This window comes from Phalacrocorax aristotelis, chromosome 2 (genome assembly GCF_949628215.1).
Source record: "Phalacrocorax aristotelis chromosome 2, bGulAri2.1, whole genome shotgun sequence".
Classification (NCBI taxonomy): domain Eukaryota; kingdom Metazoa; phylum Chordata; class Aves; order Suliformes; family Phalacrocoracidae; genus Phalacrocorax; species Phalacrocorax aristotelis.
The window spans coordinates 22,585,616-22,609,398 of NC_134277.1; the positions used below are offsets into that span (position 1 = coordinate 22,585,616).

The 23,783-nt window shown below is 37.6% G+C and overlaps 1 protein-coding gene across 1 annotated transcript in view; it reads right to left on the minus strand.

The window, feature by feature from the left end:
- SLC39A12 (solute carrier family 39 member 12) overlaps window positions 1-17,619 on the minus strand; it is a 37,139-nt gene extending 19,520 nt beyond the window's left edge. The window contains exons 1-5 of the mRNA XM_075082690.1: window positions 17,277-17,619; window positions 13,061-13,342; window positions 8,964-9,171; window positions 6,372-6,574; window positions 1,822-1,993 (exon numbers count right to left, since the gene is read on the minus strand). Coding sequence (XP_074938791.1) covers window positions 1,822-1,993; window positions 6,372-6,574; window positions 8,964-9,171; window positions 13,061-13,342; window positions 17,277-17,546 — 1,135 coding nt within the window. The 5' untranslated portion in view covers window positions 17,547-17,619. The remainder of the gene's footprint in view (window positions 1-1,821; window positions 1,994-6,371; window positions 6,575-8,963; window positions 9,172-13,060; window positions 13,343-17,276) is intronic.
- Between the last annotated feature and the right edge of the window lie 6,164 nt (window positions 17,620-23,783).

The window sequence follows — 23,783 nt, forward strand, 5'->3', positions numbered from 1 at the left end:
TCGAAAGTGTCACTTAGTGTTTCACACTTTAATAGCACTGCACGTGTGCAGCACCTCATAAAATCAGACAGTAAATTTCATAGACTGCACATCCAAATACAAGGGTATAGTAGATGTTTATGGAAGGACAAGCCTTGGTGACTTAGCGAAAACAGCACAGCCTGTCAGTAAAATAGAACTGAGAATAAAACTCATGAGCCTATGCTCAGGTCACTAGGTCACGCATAGGTCAAACGTGAAGTCCTTTATCTGTCTCAAGCCAGCAGAGTGTCTCTGCGGTCATGGAAACCTTCCTTTGCCAAAAAGCACAGGAAAAGGGCTGCAGAAAGGGCTCTTATTAATTCCATTCTGCGTTTGAATAGTTCAGCTTTTCTCATCTACACAGATCTCTCGCCTTTATGAGTTCACTAAGATGTCATTTATTGGGCTGATGGCCTTAGACCTGGGAGAAATTCACTCAACTGTGACTTTGCCATGAACCTTGTACATGACCTGGGTAAGTTCCTTTCTTCATTTGTCCCTCAATTCCTCATCTGAAAAATGGGCATAGAAAGATAAATGCAGTAACGACTGCAAGGTGTGCAGCTAATAAGAAGAGAGATAACATAAGAAAGAAGGATTGCTGCCTTCTGGGGAGCTATAATGGTTCTTCTGTATGTTTTTCTCCTATAACCAGTCTTGGAATATCCACGAGTGTCCTTCCATGCCCTTATCTAACATGTTATTTTAATTCACACTTATAGTTCAATTAATCTGTACATTATGGAATGATAGCTCAGCTCATTCCCACAAGCTGCTTAACTTGTGTAGCTTGAAGTACAGATAGAATTTAGAGATTGAAAGTTCTGTTCCATACAGATTGTTGGCCAGCAGGACATGGGGAAACTTACTAGCTCCTGAAAGACTTAGTGATCTGGATCTGGCCATGTAGATATTAGGATAAAGGTATTGAAGTCATTGATCTGTAGCCTATAAGTGCTACTCTAATGCAGGTGATTATGGTTAGATGCCCATTCCTTTTTGCTCATTCCCAGCTCCCAAATCTCCCACCAGAAATTAGTGACCCCTGTAACACACCAGCGTACCTAGGCTTGTAACCACTTCCCAGATATCACTGGTTTAAAGTAAAAACAAAACCAGGAAACACATTAAGAAGCCCTTAGGTCTGATCAGATTCAGATTTTTTATATAAAGGGTGGGCTAGGGATTGATAACAGGAGAGGTTGAATCAGCAGAACAGATGGGACAGAAATCCCTGGAAGCAGTGGCATGTGAGGGCAACTGCAACTGGAAACAAGCTGATTATACTCTAGCTAGTTCTTGTTCCAGCTCTATCACACAAGTCCTGCTGCCCATGTGACTGGTTTTCTAGTTGTTTTTCTTGCCACAGTACTATCCCCAAAGCTTCTCTGCTGCAAATGCCAGCTAACATAACCTTGAGGCTATATGTAAAAGCAAAGTATAAACCTGGTGGGAATTTAACAAAATAGGTCATTATTGCCCAGCAACCCACTGATAAGGGCCTGTCATGGCTCACCTGCTGCCTCCATCAAGCAGTCCTCTAAGACAGGAAGAAAATAAAGCTTAAAACCTTACACAGTAAAACAGAAATCTGTCTAATATAAACTTGAGACCATTGAATCTCCTCACTTCTCAATATAGTACTATCATGTGACATGTCTGCTATGAAATTACAGGGTGCATAAATCTCATCATGTTTTGGTTTAAGTTTGTTAATGAACGAAATGTCTCCAGAAGTTAAGCTCCTACACACCTTTATCTGAATTTTCACAATACTTTACTGATAACAACACAACTCACTTTCCAAAGTTGTTGGTGGAAGCTTTGTCTGCTTGGAGTCAGGAAGCTGACATGAACAACTTAATAGTTGCTGAATGATTGCAGGACTGATTTGCTTGAAGTGGTCCTTAGAAATGGAGGAAGAACTATTTTTTAAAAATATCTTCACAAGTTCATTGGCAGAGAAACAAGCCTATGTAGAAAAGTATATACAGTTACTGAATATGTTGCATATACCTGCATTTAATGCTGAGGTTAAATATGGAATCTTAGAAGAACACAGGGTTATACAGCCTAGAAAAACTTGTTTTCCGTATACTTATTTTCTGGTTAAATGACTTAATTACTACAATCACTTCTAATTCTTGTTTTTCCAAATAAAACTTGATACCAATATGCATTTCAGAAAGACCAGAATCTTTGGGATGAAGTAGCACAATTTTTATTGAAGCCTGTTAATATCATGAGGATCTGACACAATAATATCTCTAAATATGTTCTTGTCATATGTGCTAACAAATATATTTTATTGATAAAAAAATAATAGTCTTAGATAGTAATGAAAGGCTGCATTAATAGCAATAATATTGCTATTAATATAAGATAGTGCCTGTATCAAGGAAGTACTGGAATTTGTCTTTGTGCTGCATCTTTAGTACGATATGGAACACCATTGCTTTTTTCATTCTTTCAACAATGGCATGCCACTTTAAGGTCAGCAAACTAAATGTTACATGCTGTAAATTTGGTCTAATGATTACTTAGTAGTTGTATAATTAGAGGTACTTAAGAATTTCAACTACTTTTTGTTCTTGCTATAAACATCTCTGTCAAAAAAAGGAACTTTTATTGGGAACATTTATATTTTGAAAAAATTTCATGAAGAATTATTTTTCATCTCCAGGATAAAACTTCTAGTCAAAATGTGGGCAGTTAGCATTAGAATAGTTCTAGTGTCATTTTCTGTAAGAACTTTTAAATAGAAGTCATCCAGATCAAATATGCTGTTTTAATTACAGGAATAATCTTGATTTCTTAATCTCATCAGATTAGGTGTGATTCAATTAAAAAATAAATATTTGTTTTTTTAATTTAAATTAGTCTGCATCTGAGAATCAAGGAATTCCCAAATATTCTTTTTTCTAATCACTGAAGCTTAGGTTTCTTTTGAAAGGAAATTACTATTTAAATAAAAATTTTTTAATTATAATTACTTTTAAATAACCCAGTTAAAATCCAAACCCAACACCCGACTGCCTTTGTTCATCTGTTAGTAAAGTAAAATATGCCTTGTAGCTCACTTAGAAACTGAATGAGTTGAGCCCTGATACATTTATTCTGAATACCACATTCAAGTCTTCAGGATAACACTTATTCTTGCCACCTGGATCTATTCTGTTTTGCCACCAAGCATCAAGACAGTTCAGGAGCTACCATATTGGAAAAGACCTCCAGTTTGCCTCTTCTAGGCAGTGGTTTTGACTCTAGAAGTAGGGAACACCAACAAGTAGTATCAAGTTGGAAGTCTAGCTTGTCGCTGGTTATGAGCAGCATTCCTCACTGGTCGATACAGGGACTGATGGAACAGAGTGCACCGCATTCACGGATGCTAATGGGCATGGCTGCTATTTGGAGAGATCTTGACAAGCCAAAGAAATGGACTGACAAGACCTTCATGAAGATCAGCAAAGACAAATTTGTTGTGCTTCAAACAGAATAGCCCCATGCATCAATAAAGGCTGGGAAAAACCGACTGGAAGGTAGCTTTAGACAAAAAAACTTTGGGGTCCTGACAGACAACTTGAACATGAGTCACCAGTGTGCCCTTGTGGCAATGAAGGCTAACTGCATACCGGGCTACATTAGCAAAAGTGTAGCCAACAGGCAGTGGGAAGAGATTATTTCCCCCCACTCATGACATGTGAGTCCACATCTGGACCAGGTCCAGTTAAATAACCTGCAGTACAAGAAAGACATTGGCAAATTGGGGGAAGTCCAATGGAGGGCCACCAAGATGGCTAGGGAACCACAGCACATGATGCAGGAAGAGGCTGAGGGATCTGGGTCTGTTCAGTTGGACAAAAGAAGTGTTGGGGGGGGGTATCTTAAGTCTTCAACCGTCTAATGGGGGTTATAGTGAAAATAGAGCCAGAGTCTTCTCAGAGATGTACAGAAAAAAAAACGATGAGATGCAATAGGTATTAGTTGCAGCAGGGAAAATTTCAGCTTCTAATAATTAAAAAAAAAACCACAACAACATCAAAAGGAGGGCAATAAAGCACTGGTACAGGTTTCTGAGAAAGACTGTGGAATCTCCATCTTTGGAGACATTCAGAATTCAGCTGGACATGGCCCTGTGAAACTTGATCTTTGATATAGCCCTGTTTTGAGAAGTAGGATAGACAAGATGAGGTCCAGGATTACTATGAACCTAAATTTTAATGTGATCTTGTTATCAGGAATTTGAAATGAAAAAAGCAAGATCTCATCTGGAAAATAAACTGTCTGCCCACACATAAAAAATAATGCTTATTTAGTAAAATGTTCTTGTAAGACTTGAGGCATGAGGACTTGCATCTTTTCTAGTTGCAAGCCCTAGCCTTTTAAGCTTTTTAAGACAGGAAGGCAGAGTACTAAGTCTCCATTAGTAAAGGAACTATATGTGTACTCCTGGAGGATGATATTGAAGAAACAAGTAAATTGAATTTGCATATTCTCATACGAAAAACTGGATGGATGGATGACTTTCGTTTCCAAAATCCATGTTTCTTTAATGACGAATAATAAATGAATACCTAGATATTGTGACGTAGTTAAATGGAACTTAGTATCATTGCTCTTATTATATCATCTGCTACTTCCTTGTTTTATATGCATTTTTTAAATAAGTAGAGACCATTATGACTTGAAAGCAGTGACCTTTTTTCTGTGATAATGTTTCAAAATATAATTCCTATCTAAAAATCAAATCACAGACCTTAATGTAGTTAGCAAACACAAGTCATAAATGAGTCAATGCTTCATATGTAGCAGCATCTGTTACTAATGGAGCACAATGGCTATCATAGATATGTGCAGAAAGTAGGAGACAAAATTAGCAACACAACAGTGAAACACAAAGCCTTCTAATGGAATGATATGTCAAAGAAAAGCTAGAAAGCTATAGCTACAAAGAAGAGGAATAGAATGAAATCAAGAAACTAGGAATTAATACAGAAGAGAACTTATCTTCTCTTCAGATGTTTCTTTGTGATTTTTTTTAATCTATACAGAATATTTGGCTCTCAGTTTGACTCCCAAGCCTCAGATAGCTCTGCTGCACACTTATCTTTTGAGTTACAGTCAGTCTCAGAAGTTCAAGAAATCAAAACCTGTGTTTTATAAATTTTTCTATTGCTGGAGAACAATTTTATTTCTTGTACAGACAGTATTGCTATGGATTTCTGTCCTTCATAATTTAAAATTAATATGAAAGACATTTAAAATGACCTTCATTTGAAATTATTTTGAGACCCTATTATGTCTTATCATGCTGATCAGCATGATTCTCTTTTGTGGTCAGCTGGAAAGAAATAAACATATCGATAGAGTATGTATTCCAAATGCAACAAAATTACACAGATAAATATCTATTAGAATGGCATTTAACCAGATGCCATTTGCCTCAGTTCTACGTCATAAAATGACCACACAGCAAAAGTCAATTGCACATTGCTTATTCTCCTAAATGGAGAGGAAACATTGTCTTTGAGTTAATTTAAATTGTAAAGAACTGAAAACAATAGAAACATGTATTTCAAATGTATACATCAAAATATATACCAAGTATATACTTTGAAGTCTCCTTTTTTTTTTTGTCTAAAGAATGTCTTCCAGTCTAAAGGCTGGAAGTTAGTTACCACCTTAATAATTATTATAAACAAAATTTATTTATTTTCAAGTATTTAGGGTAAGGATAAAATCACCTGCAATGAGCCACTGTCCTTCAAAGCCCTCAAAGTGGATGCTGGGTAGTAGCTAAAGTTCTGTCTTACAGACCCCATACTTTCTAAAGGAGGTTTCTGGACTCCATAGATGGCTACTAAAAGTGTTTGGAAATGCCCAATCTTCAGTATACAGAAGCCTTTTAAAAAACAGCTTACACAGAAACCTTAATTTACTTTTTCCCTTAGTACAGAACAACTCTTCTTCCTACAAGGTCACTTAAGGGGCCCTAGAAGCTCTGAGACATAAGAGCCAGAGAAATCTCTAATAAATGTGTGAAAATATTGTAGCCATGGTACTACAGTCCTCTGTGTCTGAAGAAACACCTGATCCTGTGTCATATTAACCATTCTGTTAGCCCCTCCCAGCTACTTTAATCACACATTCAACAACCATAAAGTTCTTCCCCCAATTAATATTTAAACAAACACAACTATATTAAAATATATTTTTATCAGTATCTACATGACTTTTTGAAACTAATAAATTTTACCTCAGAAAGACTGTAACCTTTGCAAACCAATTTGAACTTTTATCACTGAAATTCTGTGACCAATACTATAATAACATAAAAAAAAAAGATTAACCTGGTCCCAATCTGTGTTCCTTTCATGATCTTCAAAATAACCTTTCAGATAGCGTCCTTTTGTATGGTTTCCTTCAACTGGGATACTTCTGGTTCCAATATCTCTGACTGCCATACTATAACGTCTTCTTTTGTGACTGTGGAGTTGGCCATTTACAGTGCAGGTCTTTTTGGCCATAAGCACATTTAGTAGCTGTTCTAGTTCTAGTAATTCATTAGAAAACAAATATGTTACCATGGGAAAATACACATTTAAAAAGATAAAACCAAAAATAATTGTTAAAATTTTGTTAGTTTTAACATTAATTAATCTCATTTTCATGGATTTTTCTCTCCTCAATTTGGTTCTGTACGTAATTTCTGCTTAACACCTCTAGAAGTTCAAGACACCTGTATACTCAGCCTTTCCTCCTTTATAGTACCATACTCTGATGTTTTGCCTATGACTACCTCAGAGGAAAACAGATGTGACTGAAAGGCAATTCATCATCCATTTAATCATTATCTACAAATTACTGCTAAATAGCTTCACTGTTCGTCAAATTTTCCCATGTAAGTGGAACACCATGCTAAGATGCCATGGTCAGGTATTTGGAGAGTCCAGAAGACCAGGAAGGCAGATGCTTTATAGGGTGTCCTGAAAGCAATCTTCAGAAGTGGAACAAAGGGCAGCGGATTTTCTCTCCCTTTGGTTAATCTGGAAGCATGCCTGTTTACAGCACTGAAGTAGAAAGGAGGGAGCCAGGATCCCTAATCCAAACCTGACACAATGCAGGGATGTATCCCATGACATAGCTTGAGTGCAATGGGTGTGCCTGCTGATGAAATGCTTGGTTATATGAGGGGCCATACTCTATCCTATTTTACAACCTTCCTTAACCTCTGCATTTTCAAGAAGAAGCCATAGTGATAGTTTCTGTAAACCTGAGTTTGTCCATTGGAAACAAAGGCAGGCCACAAATTAATTTCAAAGGAATTTAGATCACTGAGATTAAGAATGTTTCCATGTGATAATCCTTCATTTTTTTAATGTTGTTATTCAGAAAATGCAAATAGTATAATCTTAATGGTAAATCTTACAGAAAGGCTTGTGATAAGATGTTTATCTACTTCCTTTGTCTTGAGCAAACAGATCTGAACGGAGCTGAAGCTAGATTTTTTCTAAATGTAGTGAACTCTAATTTTCTTTTTTTCCATGCTGCCAGTTCCTAGCTCTTTCCTGCAGTTATTATTAAGAATTTAAATAAATTTAAAGTGAGAATTTAATTAGCTTAGGCTTAAAATATACTTAAACTCTAACAAACTGGTTAAGAATATGTTTTGTTTCTCTGAAAGACACCCGAACTCCACCAAGCATTAAGTCTTGCTATTGTCTTCACTGGGGCCTGCATTTCACCATATATAGCTATTTAGTAGCACCATGCCTAGATGGCTCTGTCCATTCTTCTGAGTCAATTATTTTAAAAGACCTAGCTTGGCAATTTTAAAGGAAGGGTTTTGCTGTGAAACCAGTTTATGCAAGTACAATCTAGGAGTCCAAGTTTAGGGCTGAAGATTTGGGGGGTTTTTTATTATTATTATTTACTTCTGTGACACAGTGTACCTCTGTGTAACCTAAAAGCAGTAAAAATATTTTTAGCTATGCTTAATTCAACTTTTTAAGCTGTTTTAAAGCATACTTAATGCAACTTCTAAAAAGTGCTTTGAAAAGCTTGAAAAGCTTTTCTATAAACAAGAAAAAGTAGATGTCTTATAATAGCCTTCTAAATCCCTACTATGCCTCCAAGCTGATGGTTTAGCTTCTTAAAACACCAAGCATGCAGAATCTTTTACAGAACTTAATAGCAGCTGCTGGGAGCTCAACACTTGTCTGTTCTGTTTTTATTTATTTATTTATTTTTGGACCACTTCGAACTCTGCTATACTTCTATTTATTTATGGTTAAGTAGCATTTCTGACACATTTAGCAACAGAGCTCCTGAAGAAAATGAACTTTGCATATTCCAGGCTCACTGACTGGGTACGAAGATCAGAAGGTGGGTAGGAAAGCACAAACCATAAACATGTACATTAGGCAGATATCAGAGAGCATTTGGTCAAAACAGAGTGGCCTGTGTCAATTTCATCTCTTCTGGTGGTACATCTACACTAATTAGTGACTAGGGTGTCTAATCTGGCTACCACACATGAATTATTCCACCTACCCCTAAGTGAGTCTTGCAATGTATCAAGGTCTGCATAAAGAAGCAATGTAAACGAGGCCCCAGTGAACTCTGCCATCACAGCTAGATTGCCACGCTCAGACCTCTCTTGGGTAATTCAGACTGTGCTGAGCAATGAAGTCATAAATTAATGTGATGGTACACATTTAATAATCACTGTAACAATTTGTTTTATACCTCTCAGAGAATTATCAAAATAAGGAGTTTGTTTTCCAATATTGTTTTTAAATTTAGAAGAGACTACTTAACAGCTCTAAAAGGAAATGGCATTTAAATCTAAAATGAAGTGCAAGAAGTCCTTTAGGCACTTAAAGATAGTTTCCATCATATGTGTGTTGCAAAAGGCAACTAGAGATGAATAAATAGCTTACCTGTTACTTGAAGCTCAGTGGTACTGTTTAGAGAACTGAAAATATATTTTATAAAGAATTCTGGTGAGGGCAAACTTGCTTTCCCCATACAGACTCCTTGGAGAGCCAGAGTAATGATTAAAGCAGCCAGGCGTGGAAGAGTGTTTTCATCAGCACCATCTCTGTCCATTATATCAGCATTTTTCTCCAGAGTACTCACATCAACACACTGAAATCAGGATAAAACGGCATGAAGACAGCCCTGGTCACCTCCATTTAAATAATCAGAGTGACAGGAGGAGAAACTGGAGAGAACACTTTCACAGACAGCCAGGATAGAAAAAATACTAAGATTAAAGCTGTAATTGACAGCAGGACAGCAAATGTGAACCAGAGGACATTTTCAGGAGAACAGGCGTAGAATAAAAAAGCCTGAAATTTTACTCAGTGTCTGATGGGGAAGAAGTACAGTCCTTCATTCAGGTTATTTTTCCTTGGTGTCATTTTCATGCTGTTTCTGTTATTCCCATGTCCTCCTCAATTGCATCTACATCTAATTCCAGAAAGTGGCAGAAAAGGGAGTATTTTTTATTAAGGCACAAGAAATTGACTCAAATAATAGAGACTTCAACTCTTTATCTCAAACTTCAGAAAGATTTCTCTCAATGATTTTGGTTCCCTATCTATTAAATGGAATCAATAATTTGTTATCTGGGGACAATATGGAAAGATATAATTCTGCAGATAAAGGGTGACTTCCCTGCTAGGTGACCAAACAGGAGCAGTTGACAGTTGTGTACACCCATGTGTGCAGGTCTGAGTGAGGGAGCAGGGTACAGCTCTCTCAGTTACCTGGAAACTTATCCCTGTTTTCTTCCATTTCTGCCTTTCTCGTTTATTTTCACTGCAAACAGTTGGGGTTTGAGAGAAACAAAAACATTGGTGAAAATTACTTGAGTTCATTTGTCTCTAGCCCAGAATAACTAAATTGAAAAGTCAACTAGACAAGCCACTACAGTAATAATTTATTTCGCACGTACACATCTCTATATATGCCTTAAACACTGCAGAGAGGAGGCTGGCATTTCTTTTGCCATCCATCCATTACACATTTACATTTCCCCAACCTGAAATTTCACTTTTCATTTAAAATAATGTATTAGCTGCTACGACTGAGAAGAGGATATTTTCTGTGAAACCAAAACACATAAAGAGGCAGTAAAAATGCTATTCTTCTATTACTACCCTGCATCATTGGTCCTTTTCCATAACTTAAGTGTTGTGATTCTAAGCATTAGAATCACACAGACTCAGAATTAGTCTATAATATTTTGAGTATTTTTCATTAAAAAAACCTCTTTTCCCTCATGACAGTGAGCGGTGAAGTCCCAGTTACTGAACAGGCTTGACAACCGATTATACTGCCAGCATAAATAAACAGACCACACAGTAAAGCACTTTATGGATTGTTATTCTATCTTGACATGCCAAATACCCACCAATGCCTCTTTACAGTTGCCCAGATACCATTGGAGTTCTTGGAAATCAGCACGTTCACCAAGCCTCAGAACCAAAAGTACTGGTCAATGAATAATTTATGATGGGAAACGATTATACAAAGAACACAGAAAGAGGAACTGGAGGCCCTCAGCATTCTGCTGCACAGCCAGGACTCCTAGCCATCTTCTGTTTGAGTAGGAAATTCTACTACAGTCTGGTGTAAATTAAAATCTAATGAAAAGAAAAGAAAAAAGGGCAAATTCAAACTCTGCAATAAACCAAATTTAGCTGTATGTTACGAACAGATCTAAGGGGCTTCTCACAGCAGGTCAACCTGTACTTTTGGAGCTGTCTAATGTGGCACAAACTTATTTTATTGCCTTTTACAAGGGAAACAGTTTTTCTTTAGATAGTGAATTCAAGAGTATTATTCCATTATTTTCTAGACCCTACTTGAGATAAGAAATAATAAGCAGTGGTGAGAAAACTCGCTGTATGCTTCCTGACTTAAAAAGGATGTTTTTAGCCGAATATAGTCAATATGCTTTTTTTTAAAAAACTTTAAATTTAATCTTATCGTTATCACTCTTTCTACAAGGCATATTCATGCTGGTAGATAATTAGTCACAAATATGTGCCCCAGCTGAAGGAAACCATCATATCTTTGGACAGATTCCTTATTCCACCCTGCTTTAGATGAATGTGGAAGTGCAGGGCCTGGCAAGGATATCATTACAGCAAAAAGATTCATCATTTCTGCTATACAGCCAGATCAATTTTGGAGTTGTTCTGTTTTATACCATTTAAATACAATCACTGCTAGTACATCTATACTAATAAATACAAGAGACGAGAAAGTATTTTATGTCCTTGAAGCCAAGTGCAAAATCTTGCATGTACATGGCTATGCTCTTTTCTCTCTGTCCTAAGCATGGCAACTGCATCTAAATTACCTATTGGGATTGGTCCCTAATATCTTTAAAAAGGGTGGAAAGGAGGACCCGTGGAACTACTGACCTGTCAGCCTCACCTCTGTGCCTGGGAAGATCATGGAACAGATCCTCCTAGCAGCTATGCTAAGACACATGGAGGGCAGGGTGGTGATCCGAGGCAGCCAGCACGGCTTCACCACGGGCAAGTCCTGCCTGACCAACCTAGTGGTCCTCTATGATGGAGTGACTACATCAGTGGACAAGGGAGGAGCTATGGATATCATCGATATCATCTATCTGGACTTCTGTAAGGCCTTTGACATAGTCCCCCACAGAATCCTTCTCTCTAAACTGGGTACATATGGATTTGATGGGTGGAGTGTTTGGTGGATAAGGAACTGGCTGGATGGTCATATCCAGAGAGTAGTGGTCAATGGCTCAATGTCCAGATGGAGACGGGTGACAAGTGGTGTCCCTCAGGGGTCCATACTGGGACTGGGACTGTTTAATATCTTCATCAATGACATAGACAGTGGGATTGAGTGAACCCTCAGCAAGTTTGCAGGTGACGCCAAGCTGAGCAGTGCAGTTGACACACCAGAAGGATGTGATGTTATCCAGAGACCTAGACAAGCTAGAGAGGTGGGCCTGAGAACCTCCTGAGGTTCAACAAGGCCAAGTACAAGGTCATGCACCTGGGTTGGGGCAACCCTCAATATCAATACAGGCTGGACGAGGAAGGGATTGAGAGCAGCCCTGCAGAGAAGGACTTGGGGGTAATGGTGGATGAAAAGCTGGACATGAGCCAACAATGAGCTTTTGCAGCCCAGAAGTCCAACCATATCCTGGGCTGTACCAAAAGCAGTGTGGGCAGCAGGTCAAGGGAGGTGATTCTGCCCCTCTACTCTGCTCTAGTGAGACCCCGCCTGGAGCCCTGCATCCAGCCCTGGAGCCCTGAGCACAGGAAAGACATGGACCTGTTGGAGGGAGCCCACAAAAATGATCTGAGGACTGGAGCACCTCTTATACAAGGACAGGCTGAAAGAATCGGGGTTGTTCAGCCTGGAGAAGAGAAGGCTGCAGGGATACTTTATTGTGGCCTTTTAGTACTTAAAGGGGGACTATAGGAAGGATGAGGGCCATCTCTTTAGCAAGGCCTGTTGTGACAGGACAAGGGTAATGGTTTTAAACTAAAGGAGGGTAGATTTAGACTGGATATAAGGAAGAAATTTTTTACAATGAGGGTGGTGAAACACTGGCACAGGTTGCCCAGAGAGGTAGTGGAGGCCCCATCCCTGGAAACACTCAAGATCAGGTTGGATGGGGCTCTGAGCAACCTGATCTCGTAGAATATGCCCCTGCTCACTGCAGGGGGGTTGTACTAGGTGGCCTCTAAAGTCCCTTCCGACCTAAACCATTCTATGATTCTATGATCTATGCACCATCTCACCAACCACGTCTCAGTGGACTCTGTGGAAGTGCTCAGTAGCACATGCCAAAAGCAAGTCAAGGAGAAGGCTAGTATTAAACAGCATGTACAATGAAAGACCAATGATCAGCCCATGCTCTCACACTGCTATTTACCAGTTTTCTGGAGGACCATGATACTGGCACAATGCCTGAACTAGCTTAAAGGCATTATATCAGTAATAAATATGAATTTATTTTGACTTCTGTTTTCTTTACCTGGGTTTCAGAAGTTTTAAAATGTTGCCTTACAGCAGCCAAAATATCTTCAGTTTCATTCCGTGAAAAATAATAACAGTCTTCATCATGTCTTAAACTAAGCATACGCTGTAGGTAAAATTTGTAATCCTTATTATTCAAGCTGAAGTCTGAAGAACACACATCTCTATGATGAAGAATGTAGTAGAGAAGAATAAGAGAAATTCTCTCAAATACTTCTTCACTGAGATGATCTTCTAAATCTCCACCAGCTATTAGTAACAAAGCGTCTGGTTCAAGGCACTGTGAAAAAATAAAAATAAATGGAAATTCAACTCAAGTAACACACTGCCAGTCATCTGCAAATACAATTAGAGAGGATAACAGGAGAACTCAACTCTTATATTTAAGGGATTGAACCTAAACCTACACAGATGCAGGCTGACGGAATAGCAGGAGGAGGGTGCAGGTAATTCATTGCAGTTCTATGGTTGCAAGATCACACTGTGGTTTTTTCCAGACCCTCTTCTGTTTTTAAGAAATGTCGAGTATCAAAGGGATTTAAGATTTACTACAAACCAGGACTAACACTAATCAGTCATTGCAGAGAATTGAAAGTCTTCCACTGGCTTCAACAGACTGTATTTCTGGTTATAAATATATTAAATAAGGGCTATGGCTACTCATACTTTCACCTGTGCATTCTATATGTGTTTATATTATAAAACAAAGACCATATCTGGACTGTAATTAATTCAGGGTATGTAAACAGAAGTTATATCATATTCAGCGCACTGTTAAGGGCCTTAATTGACTCTGCAATTGTACAGCTGTTTTTATTTTTTCTCAGTGAATTCTGTTAACTGCAATAATTTGGTCCAGTGCAGAGAAGCCAGCACAGGTCTCAACACCATTTAGTCCTCCAAATGCATTTCAAGAGGGATTGAAATGATACAATCACCCTGTGCAGGCTTTTTATCTAAGCACAGATTTTTAAATATATATATATATAAATATGTGTATATATAAACTCCTTTCATTTTTCTTGATACAAAGACACTTTTCCAGAAACTTTTGTCAGCGCAAGCACTAGTCTTTAAACCAGAAGACTACTAGAGCTCTATGTCAGGCTATGGGAAATAAGATGCTGGATTCCATAACAAAGAATCTTTCTTGAAGGGATGCTGTATTGTCATTCATTGTGTGGCTGTTTTTTGCCAACTGGTTCCTTTCCAAGCACGTTATAGGCATGTCAGCTAATCTCAGTTATTATGGTAGAGCAGCCAGACTGTACATTTCAGAGAAGAAATTACAACACATTAAGATACTGTGGGAGGATCAAAACTGCACTCTAATAAATTAATGAATTCAGACAGAAGCTAGTCTGTCAGACTAAATTGTTTGTGGCTACAAGCATGATGTGTTGGGTGGTGTGGCTCACCTTGTATGTTACTTCGTTTTCCTACACAGAGGCTGAGTAGAATCAAACACACTTGTGTTCAGAAGCCAATGTTCCTTGAAGGAATTGAGAAAGCTGCTACTTTTTAACAGAAACAATTATAACAAAAATCCTCACAAATAATCTGAAAAAAAGAGAACTATGGATGGTAATTGCCAAATTAAGTATTTATACTTGTAAATAAACAAGATTACAGTATGATCCACTGTGCCCTGCCTACATTGTCTATCAGGGTCTATAATTCTAACTTTTCCTAATGCATGTTTCTGAGCAGTAGTATCTGGGATAGGAGGAATAATAGACATTCTGTTTCTGTCCCAGAAGACCTCAAGTTAGCCAACCAACCTTTTCAAACACTCAGCAGTAATACAATCAACACACTGCATGCAGTGGAAGATTTTCAAAGACTTCTATAACATTTCAAAACACAGTGAAGATAAATTGCAATCAGTGAGGCTGTTGTTTGCTCTTGAAAGGAAGATGACTGAAAAGGAAATTGCTAATTGGAAGCAGTTGCATTGTAAAAGATGCAGCTATTTCATAGCATATGGGTAGTCCATAGAGAGTGGCCTTTAAGGAGATATCAAAAGGATATAAATTGGTTCATCACTGGTTATTTTGCTGTTACTAGTATTTTACAGGCATAACCAACTGCATGGCACTTGGTTTAGAAATGCTTATCTGTTATAAAAAAGAGACCACCTTTGAACCTGGGCACTGAACCCTGAGTTTCTTCTGTTTAAGAGACCAGAAGATAGAAAAAAATCTCTTACCACTGCAAGAAATATATGACTTTCATGTGCTTAGGAGATAAAGAAGTGTCAGTTGCCATTCAATAGCTGCCAGCCCCTGCCCAAAGAGTCTTCGGGCCAGTATGTAACAACAAACCAGAAAAGCATCTAAAAAAGTGTTAAACTGCACTCCTTTTAAATACCCATTGGAGACATCATTAAAAATTAAAAAAAAAAAAAAAAAAAAACCACAAAAAAACCCAAACAAACACCAAAAAACCCAAACAAAACCTGAAAACAAAGTCATGTGGTACGGCTGGAATCCTGGATTTAGAAGGGAAAGTTGAGTCTGAAATCAATTAGTTATTCCCAACAAGCATGGGAAGGAAAATGCCAGGCTAAGGTGGGGCATTCTGTTTCAAAATTTGACAGTCTTGAAGGATAGTGCTTCTTGCACAGTTTTTGCAATCTTGCTTACCAAATCTTGTTAAATCATCATGGAAGATTTCAGCAGAGTGCCATGTGGGCTGCACAGGACTGTAGATGCCATCTCTCTCACATGGATTTTCTACAGACAACTGTGTTCATGTGGCACTGGCAGAACAGTGTTACTGACACAGCCAAAGCTGAGAATTACTGGAAATAGTGAAAGTCCTAAAATTCTTCCTACAGGGAATTTCCAAGATGAAGTGTAAACAGAGTGGAAGTCCTGACCAAAGTAAGCCCCAGCTAAGTTCTTCTTAGACATCTTCCATCCAAGGATATGGTGGGCATGATCTCCATAAACACATCACAAATACAAGAGAAAATATGGTAATCCATAGAAGCAAAACAAAGAGGGAGAACAAGAAGGCCTAGACCCCTGTTTTGTGAAGTTTAGGAGGACTCTATATCCATTACTGTTTAAGACACTCTCAGCTTTTGATCTGCATCTGTATCTGGTACATATCCATTGCCCATATGTGCAGAGAAAACTGCACAGTCTGCTTCATAAAAATTACCCATTTAGGGAATAACAGGCACCTACATTATTTATGTAAGAAATTTCACATTGGGGGTCATGAAAAATGGAAGCATTTGTAGAAAGGGCATATTAAATGAGTAGCCATTTACTGCACAAGAGAAAAAGATCTCTAATTCACTGACTTGGCAGATTGCCAAAAATAGTATGTCGTGAAAGCATTCACCTTTATGACCATCCTCCTAATTCTGACATAAAGTGACGCTGTGCTGTATGTAGGTCACAGAACAATGCCAGAGCTAGAGTAACGTAATCAAAGCCAAGACGGACCAAGCCTTTTGTAGTCCCTTTCAGATAAGTTCCTCACTTATCACTGTCTCTGTCCTACCAGAAACTACGATCTTATTCACTTGTTCCTTTCTTTGTCAAGTTGGGAATCAGTTCTGAAAATATTGTCAACTCAACTAGACAACCAAACCTTCTGTGAAGCTGTACCCTGGACTATTTCCAGTTTCAATTTGGAGTTGTAGATTCATTCTTCTGCTTTTGATTTTCATTGACCTGAACTGCTTACCAAAACCCTCCCATAAATCTTGATTATTTCAGTGAAGTAGCACATAAATCTGAGACAATCCTGTCTGCGTTTTGTTTTTACGAACTAGAATCCAGAACAAAAAAAAAGTGGCAGAACTGGTCCCCAAGTTTTACTTATATCTTTCCACATTGGAAATTCTCCGTGTCCCGAATTCAAGCTCATGCTTTTATAGTTAGATCAGGGTAACACAGAAAAGTCTTTGTTGGAAAGTAAACACTTGACAACTTTTAAAGGAAAATTATTGTTGTCATGCAACTGAAGCATGGAGTTTTTAAGGAATGCCTGTCATGTTTGGAATATCTCTTCATGATCTCAGACAATAAATATTAATAATTCAGAATGAAACAATTAAAGCAGGGACAACTTTTTGCTGCAACAACAAGCCCTTCACATGCTTAGGTTTTGTATTCAGGAGAGTATCACTCCAATAAATAATTTCAGAACTCACTGACGATCCTGTAAAGATATCCCTCATTAATTGAAGCACTAACCAGATTACAATCCTCTTGCATGCCATAAATCCGCTGTGGGCACTCAGCTCTCTCCAGTAATATTTTGATCAGTTCTCGTGAGTGGTTCATGTGGAGCTCAGTGTTGTCAGCTGAAAGAACGCGTAAAACTTCCACCAGATAGCCTCGGCTGGGAGCATAGCTGCCATCCTGCCCATGCTCTTCCCCGGGCTGTCCTTCAGCAATGAGCACGCTGAATATGAAAGCAGAACATACCACCCCAAGAGCTGGATGCTTGGTCAGAAAACACATCTCCTCTTCCTGCAGTGCTTGATCTGCACTGAATGTTGGACTGTTGTTTGCACTTCACAGCTTAAACTTGAAACCTGAGGAATCTGAATGGTAAAGGGGAAAAAAACCCCAATGCTTTAATTAGTGTGAATGCAATATGTTTGAAAGGATTTATTAATTGGTCAGCTAAGCTGATTTGCAGTGACAAGCTGTTTTTGAACAACAGGGAGCCTGTAAGGGCTTTACAGCCCAGAACAGCAGGAAACTAAGACAACCATGCCCTTAAAACTTCTGTAGAATTACCAAGAGGTTGACTCAAAATGCCCTTCACTCCTCATAAAAGTAAAGTGTATGGTTTTCATTTCAGTGTTATGTTACTGCATTCACTAATAATCTTCTTCAGTAGGAATAGGAAAATACCATAGCTTTCACTTTCATTCCATTATGAAACAGGTTTTTAGTAGCAAAAATAGCTGTAAATAAAGATTACTAGTCTAATTCTGATAACGAATGTTCAGTAATCATATTACACAGCAACGATACAGAGAAGGTTTTATTTTCAAAACACTTTACCAACATTACCAAACTCCAGCTATATAACACAAAATAGGAATGAACAGAATGTACTTAAAAATTAGTGATATTTTATGATCAGATGAAAGAGTTACAAAACTAAGGTTGTGATTTCATTCATAGAGCTCAGTGAATAAACAAGACAAACACACCAGAAGCAACAAGCTTAACTTGTTAACTCTAGATGCAAAAGACACTTTGTAAATCTGCCTTGTCACCATCCTTCCTAGTGTACCATCGTCTCTGCTTCAACAATAATCTATCTCAGTATCAAAGCACAAGAAACATAAAAGAGATTCAGTTCTGTTTTCCACAAAGAGGTTTTCATTTTACTGATGGGCAGACACTGGCAGTGACATACAGTTTCAGATGATAGTGCACATGTGTTAAACAGCCACACATAAGTTCAGCTTCTTTTAAGTGCAATATGGTACGTGTGTGTCTTACTTTAAAGGAAACTTTGTGAACAAAGTATTTAAAAGGAAAAAAGAACTCCTGAATTCAAACTGGCATTAACTCAGATAAAGGTTAGTATGCTTCTAGATGTTAGGAAATCTTTTGGTGTTTGGATATATTATACTGTTAGTAGCATTAGGAATATGTATAATTGTTATGAGGATGCACTTATTTCTAAACATCATTTTCTTACCTTCTGAAGGGAAAAAGAATGCTTGTATATCTAGCTTTGTGGCCTTCTGAATCCTCAGAAGTATTTAGCTGCTGGAAGTCCGATGTTTTTAAAATTCCTTGATGGTGCTCTGGAAGCTGGAGAGGATTAGTTTATTGCTGCCTTGCAAAGTTTTCAGTTGCTATGGAGAGAGCTGCTCTTAAGGTAACAATGGAGGTGGACAGGAATAAGTACATGTTCTTCTTGGCAAGTTCTAAGCATCATGTTATTAAATGTATTTCACATATTTTAGTAGTTATCATTTTCATCCAAACAGTCTATTTTAGCAGTGCAAGATACATAAAATCTACTGGAAAATGTATTTCATTACGATGGATAACACTTGCAAGCACTCTGACTGTTCTCTACATTACTATATTATCTGAGCAATTTTACAACAAACCTGATTTTCCTTTTTGCATCAAAACATTACTTCTTTTTGCAAATATGAGAACAGAATAGAAATAAAAATCTTTTCAAGCACCTCCATAGAAAAAATGGTATTTTTCTTTGGGAAACACTGTCCATGGAGAACAGGCTCTTTCCTCCCCACTTATTCTGTGCCACATTTGCACCATTTAAAAAAACTGGGATAGCTCAGACTGCAGTGCAACAAAATTTCTTCCAATCAGATTTTCCAGAGGGATGCTGTTACAAAGTTGACATCAACGTCACCAAGTCATTACGATATTATTGCACTGGAAGTTAGTGAAACCTGTCATGACTGACAGATTTCCACAGCGACAGGTGCACCAGTCATATTACTCTCCCACCTTCCAAACCTTCTGTGTGGTAATCAAGAATTAACATCTCAGTTGGCTCAACAAATCCTGTGAAGCAGTAAGCCTGTAGTAACAGAAACATCACAATTCTCTTTAAAGCTAGATTGACAAAATCCCGGGACTCCAAAAGGCTGGTAATGTTTCCTACAAGGTGGTGAGCTCAAAGGGAAGAACCTTGTTTTAGTAAGGCTGCGAACTGGCAACTGATATTGGCTATAAAAGAATTTAAACTGACGGCACCAGCTTGAGTGAAGTGCAAAATATAAACAAATGTTCTCAGAAATACAAAGTACAAGTACATGGAAGTATGTACAAACTCTTGAATGATCAAGGTGAGCTTTTAAAAAGTTAGTCCTATTATTAGATGTTCAAGTACAAAAAAAAAACCCCTCAGATTTGTACCAAAATACCTTTTACTTCATAAATTACAAAATATATTTATCAAACTACCATTGCCAAATATGCAACTTTATGCAAACAAGAATTAGAGTAATTTTCATCTCAAAGATTTATTTTCAGATGAATAACTGAAAAGCAGAAACACACGATAATACACATCTCCACTAGCTTTTATATAATTTGCTCTGTGAAACAAAGCTAACTACGTCCAGACTTGTTCCACTAATAAAAATAATGCCTCAGATAATGAGGGAATAGCTTCCAGCATTTAATTCTGGGGATTGCTCAATATCCAAACAAACACAGAATAGGTTTATCTGTATATAATTTGGTGTTTTGTATATAATTACAAATTGAAACTAAGAATTCATTCTATCCAATTAATGTGTACAAACAGAGGGTGAATTGTTTCAATTTGTTGCGAAAAGCTAACATTTAAAAACACATTTGATGATTTATAACTATTGAAAGCTTCTGAGAGAAGATTTACATAATACTGGCTTTATCTTACATTAACATTTATCTTACAGGGGGATGGTAACAAAATGAAAGGTTCAGTGTATTAAAAAGCAACAGGTAATAAATGGTACAGGGTACTATGGCTGATTTCGAAGGAGACTTCACTTCCGTTCTTAAGACTAAGTGTTGCAAACCTCCTCTGGCTTGTAACTGAGTTTCTCAGTAGTGGCAAAATAACTGATGGGGACTCAAGCCTCAACCTCTGCTTTTACCCCTGACACCAGAGCATTACATGTGCTTTCAGTCATGCCACTGTCAACAACGAATTCTTCTGGCTACACAACACTTGGATTGCTACTTTTGACGTAGTTGCTATCATCAGTTGCCAAGTCCTTTTTCCAAACCGTTCTATAGTAGCATTGCTCCCCTACTACCTACCCGTCCTGATGCTATGCCAACTGATAAAATGGGACAGTCATAATAACAGAGCTGTATCATTAGATGCCTATTAGAAGTTTGCTGAGATACACAGACAGAAAGAATTCACTGGTACAGTTAAATGTCCTAAAACATCCTGAAGCACCTATCACTGCTATTGTTCTCTCATGTGTTGTAAGGCTCAGCCATTTTGGCTCAAATTCGACTGTATGTCTTTTGGTGATTTTTAATAAAGGGTAAAAAAATGTCCATGCACAATGCTTGTAATCCAGTTACTCTCCATTTACTGTAGAATGATAATATGTATGGAAGAAAGAGCCCTCAGGGGAACTGGAGAACTGGGATAACTCAAATTGGGGTAGCTTACCATTCTAACAGGATGACAGACTGTATATAGCAAAACCAGAGGCATGATGAACTTAGTGATTAAGTAAGCAAATTAATATTTTTTTTATTCCATTCCACATTTATTAAGGACTTTGGCATGATCAAGCAAGGGTCTGAGCTCAAGAACTTGCAGTGATAATCAATCAGTTTTAATCAGTTTGAACAGCTACCATGGAGGGGTACTTGTAAGAGAGTAACTGATTGCTGACAGGCATAGGTACATCCCCGAGGAAAAGAAGTAACAGAAGAAATAAGGTAAAAAGAAGAGTAATAAAAATGGGAACCTCGCAAAACTCTTATTTTCATTTTATGACTGGATTAATGATCGGAGACAACTGCATATCAAATTTTCTCCACACACAAATGCAATCTTTTATGATTTAGAAAGCTCATATACTAATAACTTAACTTCCATTCTTAGTGAGTAGGAGTGAAGGCAATTTCCAAACGGCATAACCAGACACAGAACATGATAAGCACATGCAACAAGCCCTCTTTAGTTACAGGATTATTATTTATTTATTTGGTTTTAATTTTAAGTGAAGCAGTGAGACTTACTGCAGCTTATCTTCTTGTTTCTCCCACCCACGCACCTGCTGCGAGAACAAAAGCAAGTTGCCCATTCACAAATGCCATGAATAACTGCACTCTGCAATTTCCTGGTTTTCAAAGGATCGGTGAATAAATTATGTAAGAATAGGAAAACTCTTTAGAGAACTCACTCTGAGATGACAAGGACATTCCTGTGAGCTCTACCAACCTGACAAACGGCTTAATTTTATTTGTACAGCAGAATGGGAAAGGATGTAGGCATCATTTTAGCAAGAACCCTGCTGAACTTCACAGCTTACTGAGAAATGCAGCTATATAACTCTTATTCCTTAAATCCTGTATAACTTGTTTTGATGGACTAAGCAACTGCAGCTTTTGCCCTTTTATTAAATGCACCAATTATGGCAAATAGAAGAGAATCCTGTGGTACCGCAGGCTTCCTCCATGTTATTAATGTGATGTGTGCACGTTGCTATAATTACAGCCATAGGTAGCATATTGACATATGAAAGAACTACATTTTGCATGTAATTTGTGCAGAATTTCAATATATAAAGCATCTTTGCCAATGAATTAATGCCAGAGTGCTGTAAAAATAGTCATTTGTTTAGAATTACCACAGTCTATTCAGCTTCATTGGCCTCACACATCAACCCTAATAATATCACATGTATTAAGATTGCCAAAGAATTAAGATAAATGAATGCTATTTAAATTATCTGAGTTACATATATTAATGCAGAGTTATATATATTAATATATGTCCCTGGAACAAGCCTTGTATTAGTTAAGGACTGTGAAATTCACCTGTTACTCAGCAGAAAGTTTCCTAAGACCTGGAAATCTAGTTACATCAAAATAGAACAGAAAGAACTCATGGTTTACTTCCACTCTAGGCCAGCAAAGCCTCTTGTGTTTTGAGAAACGTACATTCAGAAGTGACTTCTCACATATTACAGAATTAATCTGTGACATTTATTGTCCTCAGATATTCCTGGCATGAAAGCTTATGTGGGTTAACAAAAATAAAATGTTCTTTTATATGGAAAGTGTGATCCAAAACCTCATTAACTGCCCCCATCTCACTATGGGCTTCTCCCTCACACAACCTCTCCATTGCTGACTATCTGGCTGTGTTTCATAAAAAATTTTGAATGTAGGGGTAAACCATCAAGACTATTCAACAGTAACTTTAATTATAATCAAGAACTTAGTCACAGCAGCAGATATGAGTATCCTGGGCAAGAAAAAGAGCAGGCTTTGGAAGGATGTATACAATGTTGCTCATTTTTAAGTTAAAAACATATGGGGAAAAATGTTCTTGTGTTCATCCTTAGGAACTTTAGCAGCCTAACATTACTGAAGGTAGCTAAACATTGAAGTATAGCTACTAGGCCATCAAGTCAGCTTCAGCTATATCACCTCCTTCTACACTACATAGATGCAGAAATCAGGTACTAAGCTTTTCACTGCCTATTGTTTGGCTTTGTCCTGGAGTGTTATCAGAATCTATTATGTATACTGTTTGTTTCCGTTCCTTTGGGTTTCCAAAGACACTGGGCTTAAAAAGCATGAGCTGATTTTACTAACAACGGCTCATCCAGTCCAAAGCATTTACGGTCCAATTACATATGTTAAACTATAAATATCCCAAAAGAAATATTACGTCGTATTACAGCATAGAACACCAAGTAATATTTTAATGGAAAAAAAATTAAGGTTTTTAAACTGAAAAATAACCTTTTGACCATTAGGCTATTCACCTTGTAGGAAACTGACTTACGTCATCATGTATCACTTCTTCAGCTATTGACTGCTGACCTCAATGCACTGGAATGTTCCTTTCCTGTTAGATAGTAATCATTTTATGCTTGAAAAGCACTCAAAAGTCCCTTTATGTAATTTGTCTTACTTCATAAAATATTTATAAATCATTTTTACTATTACAGAAATTAAGATTTCAAGCGTTTACTCACATTACTTTTTGTTTTTCAAACTACG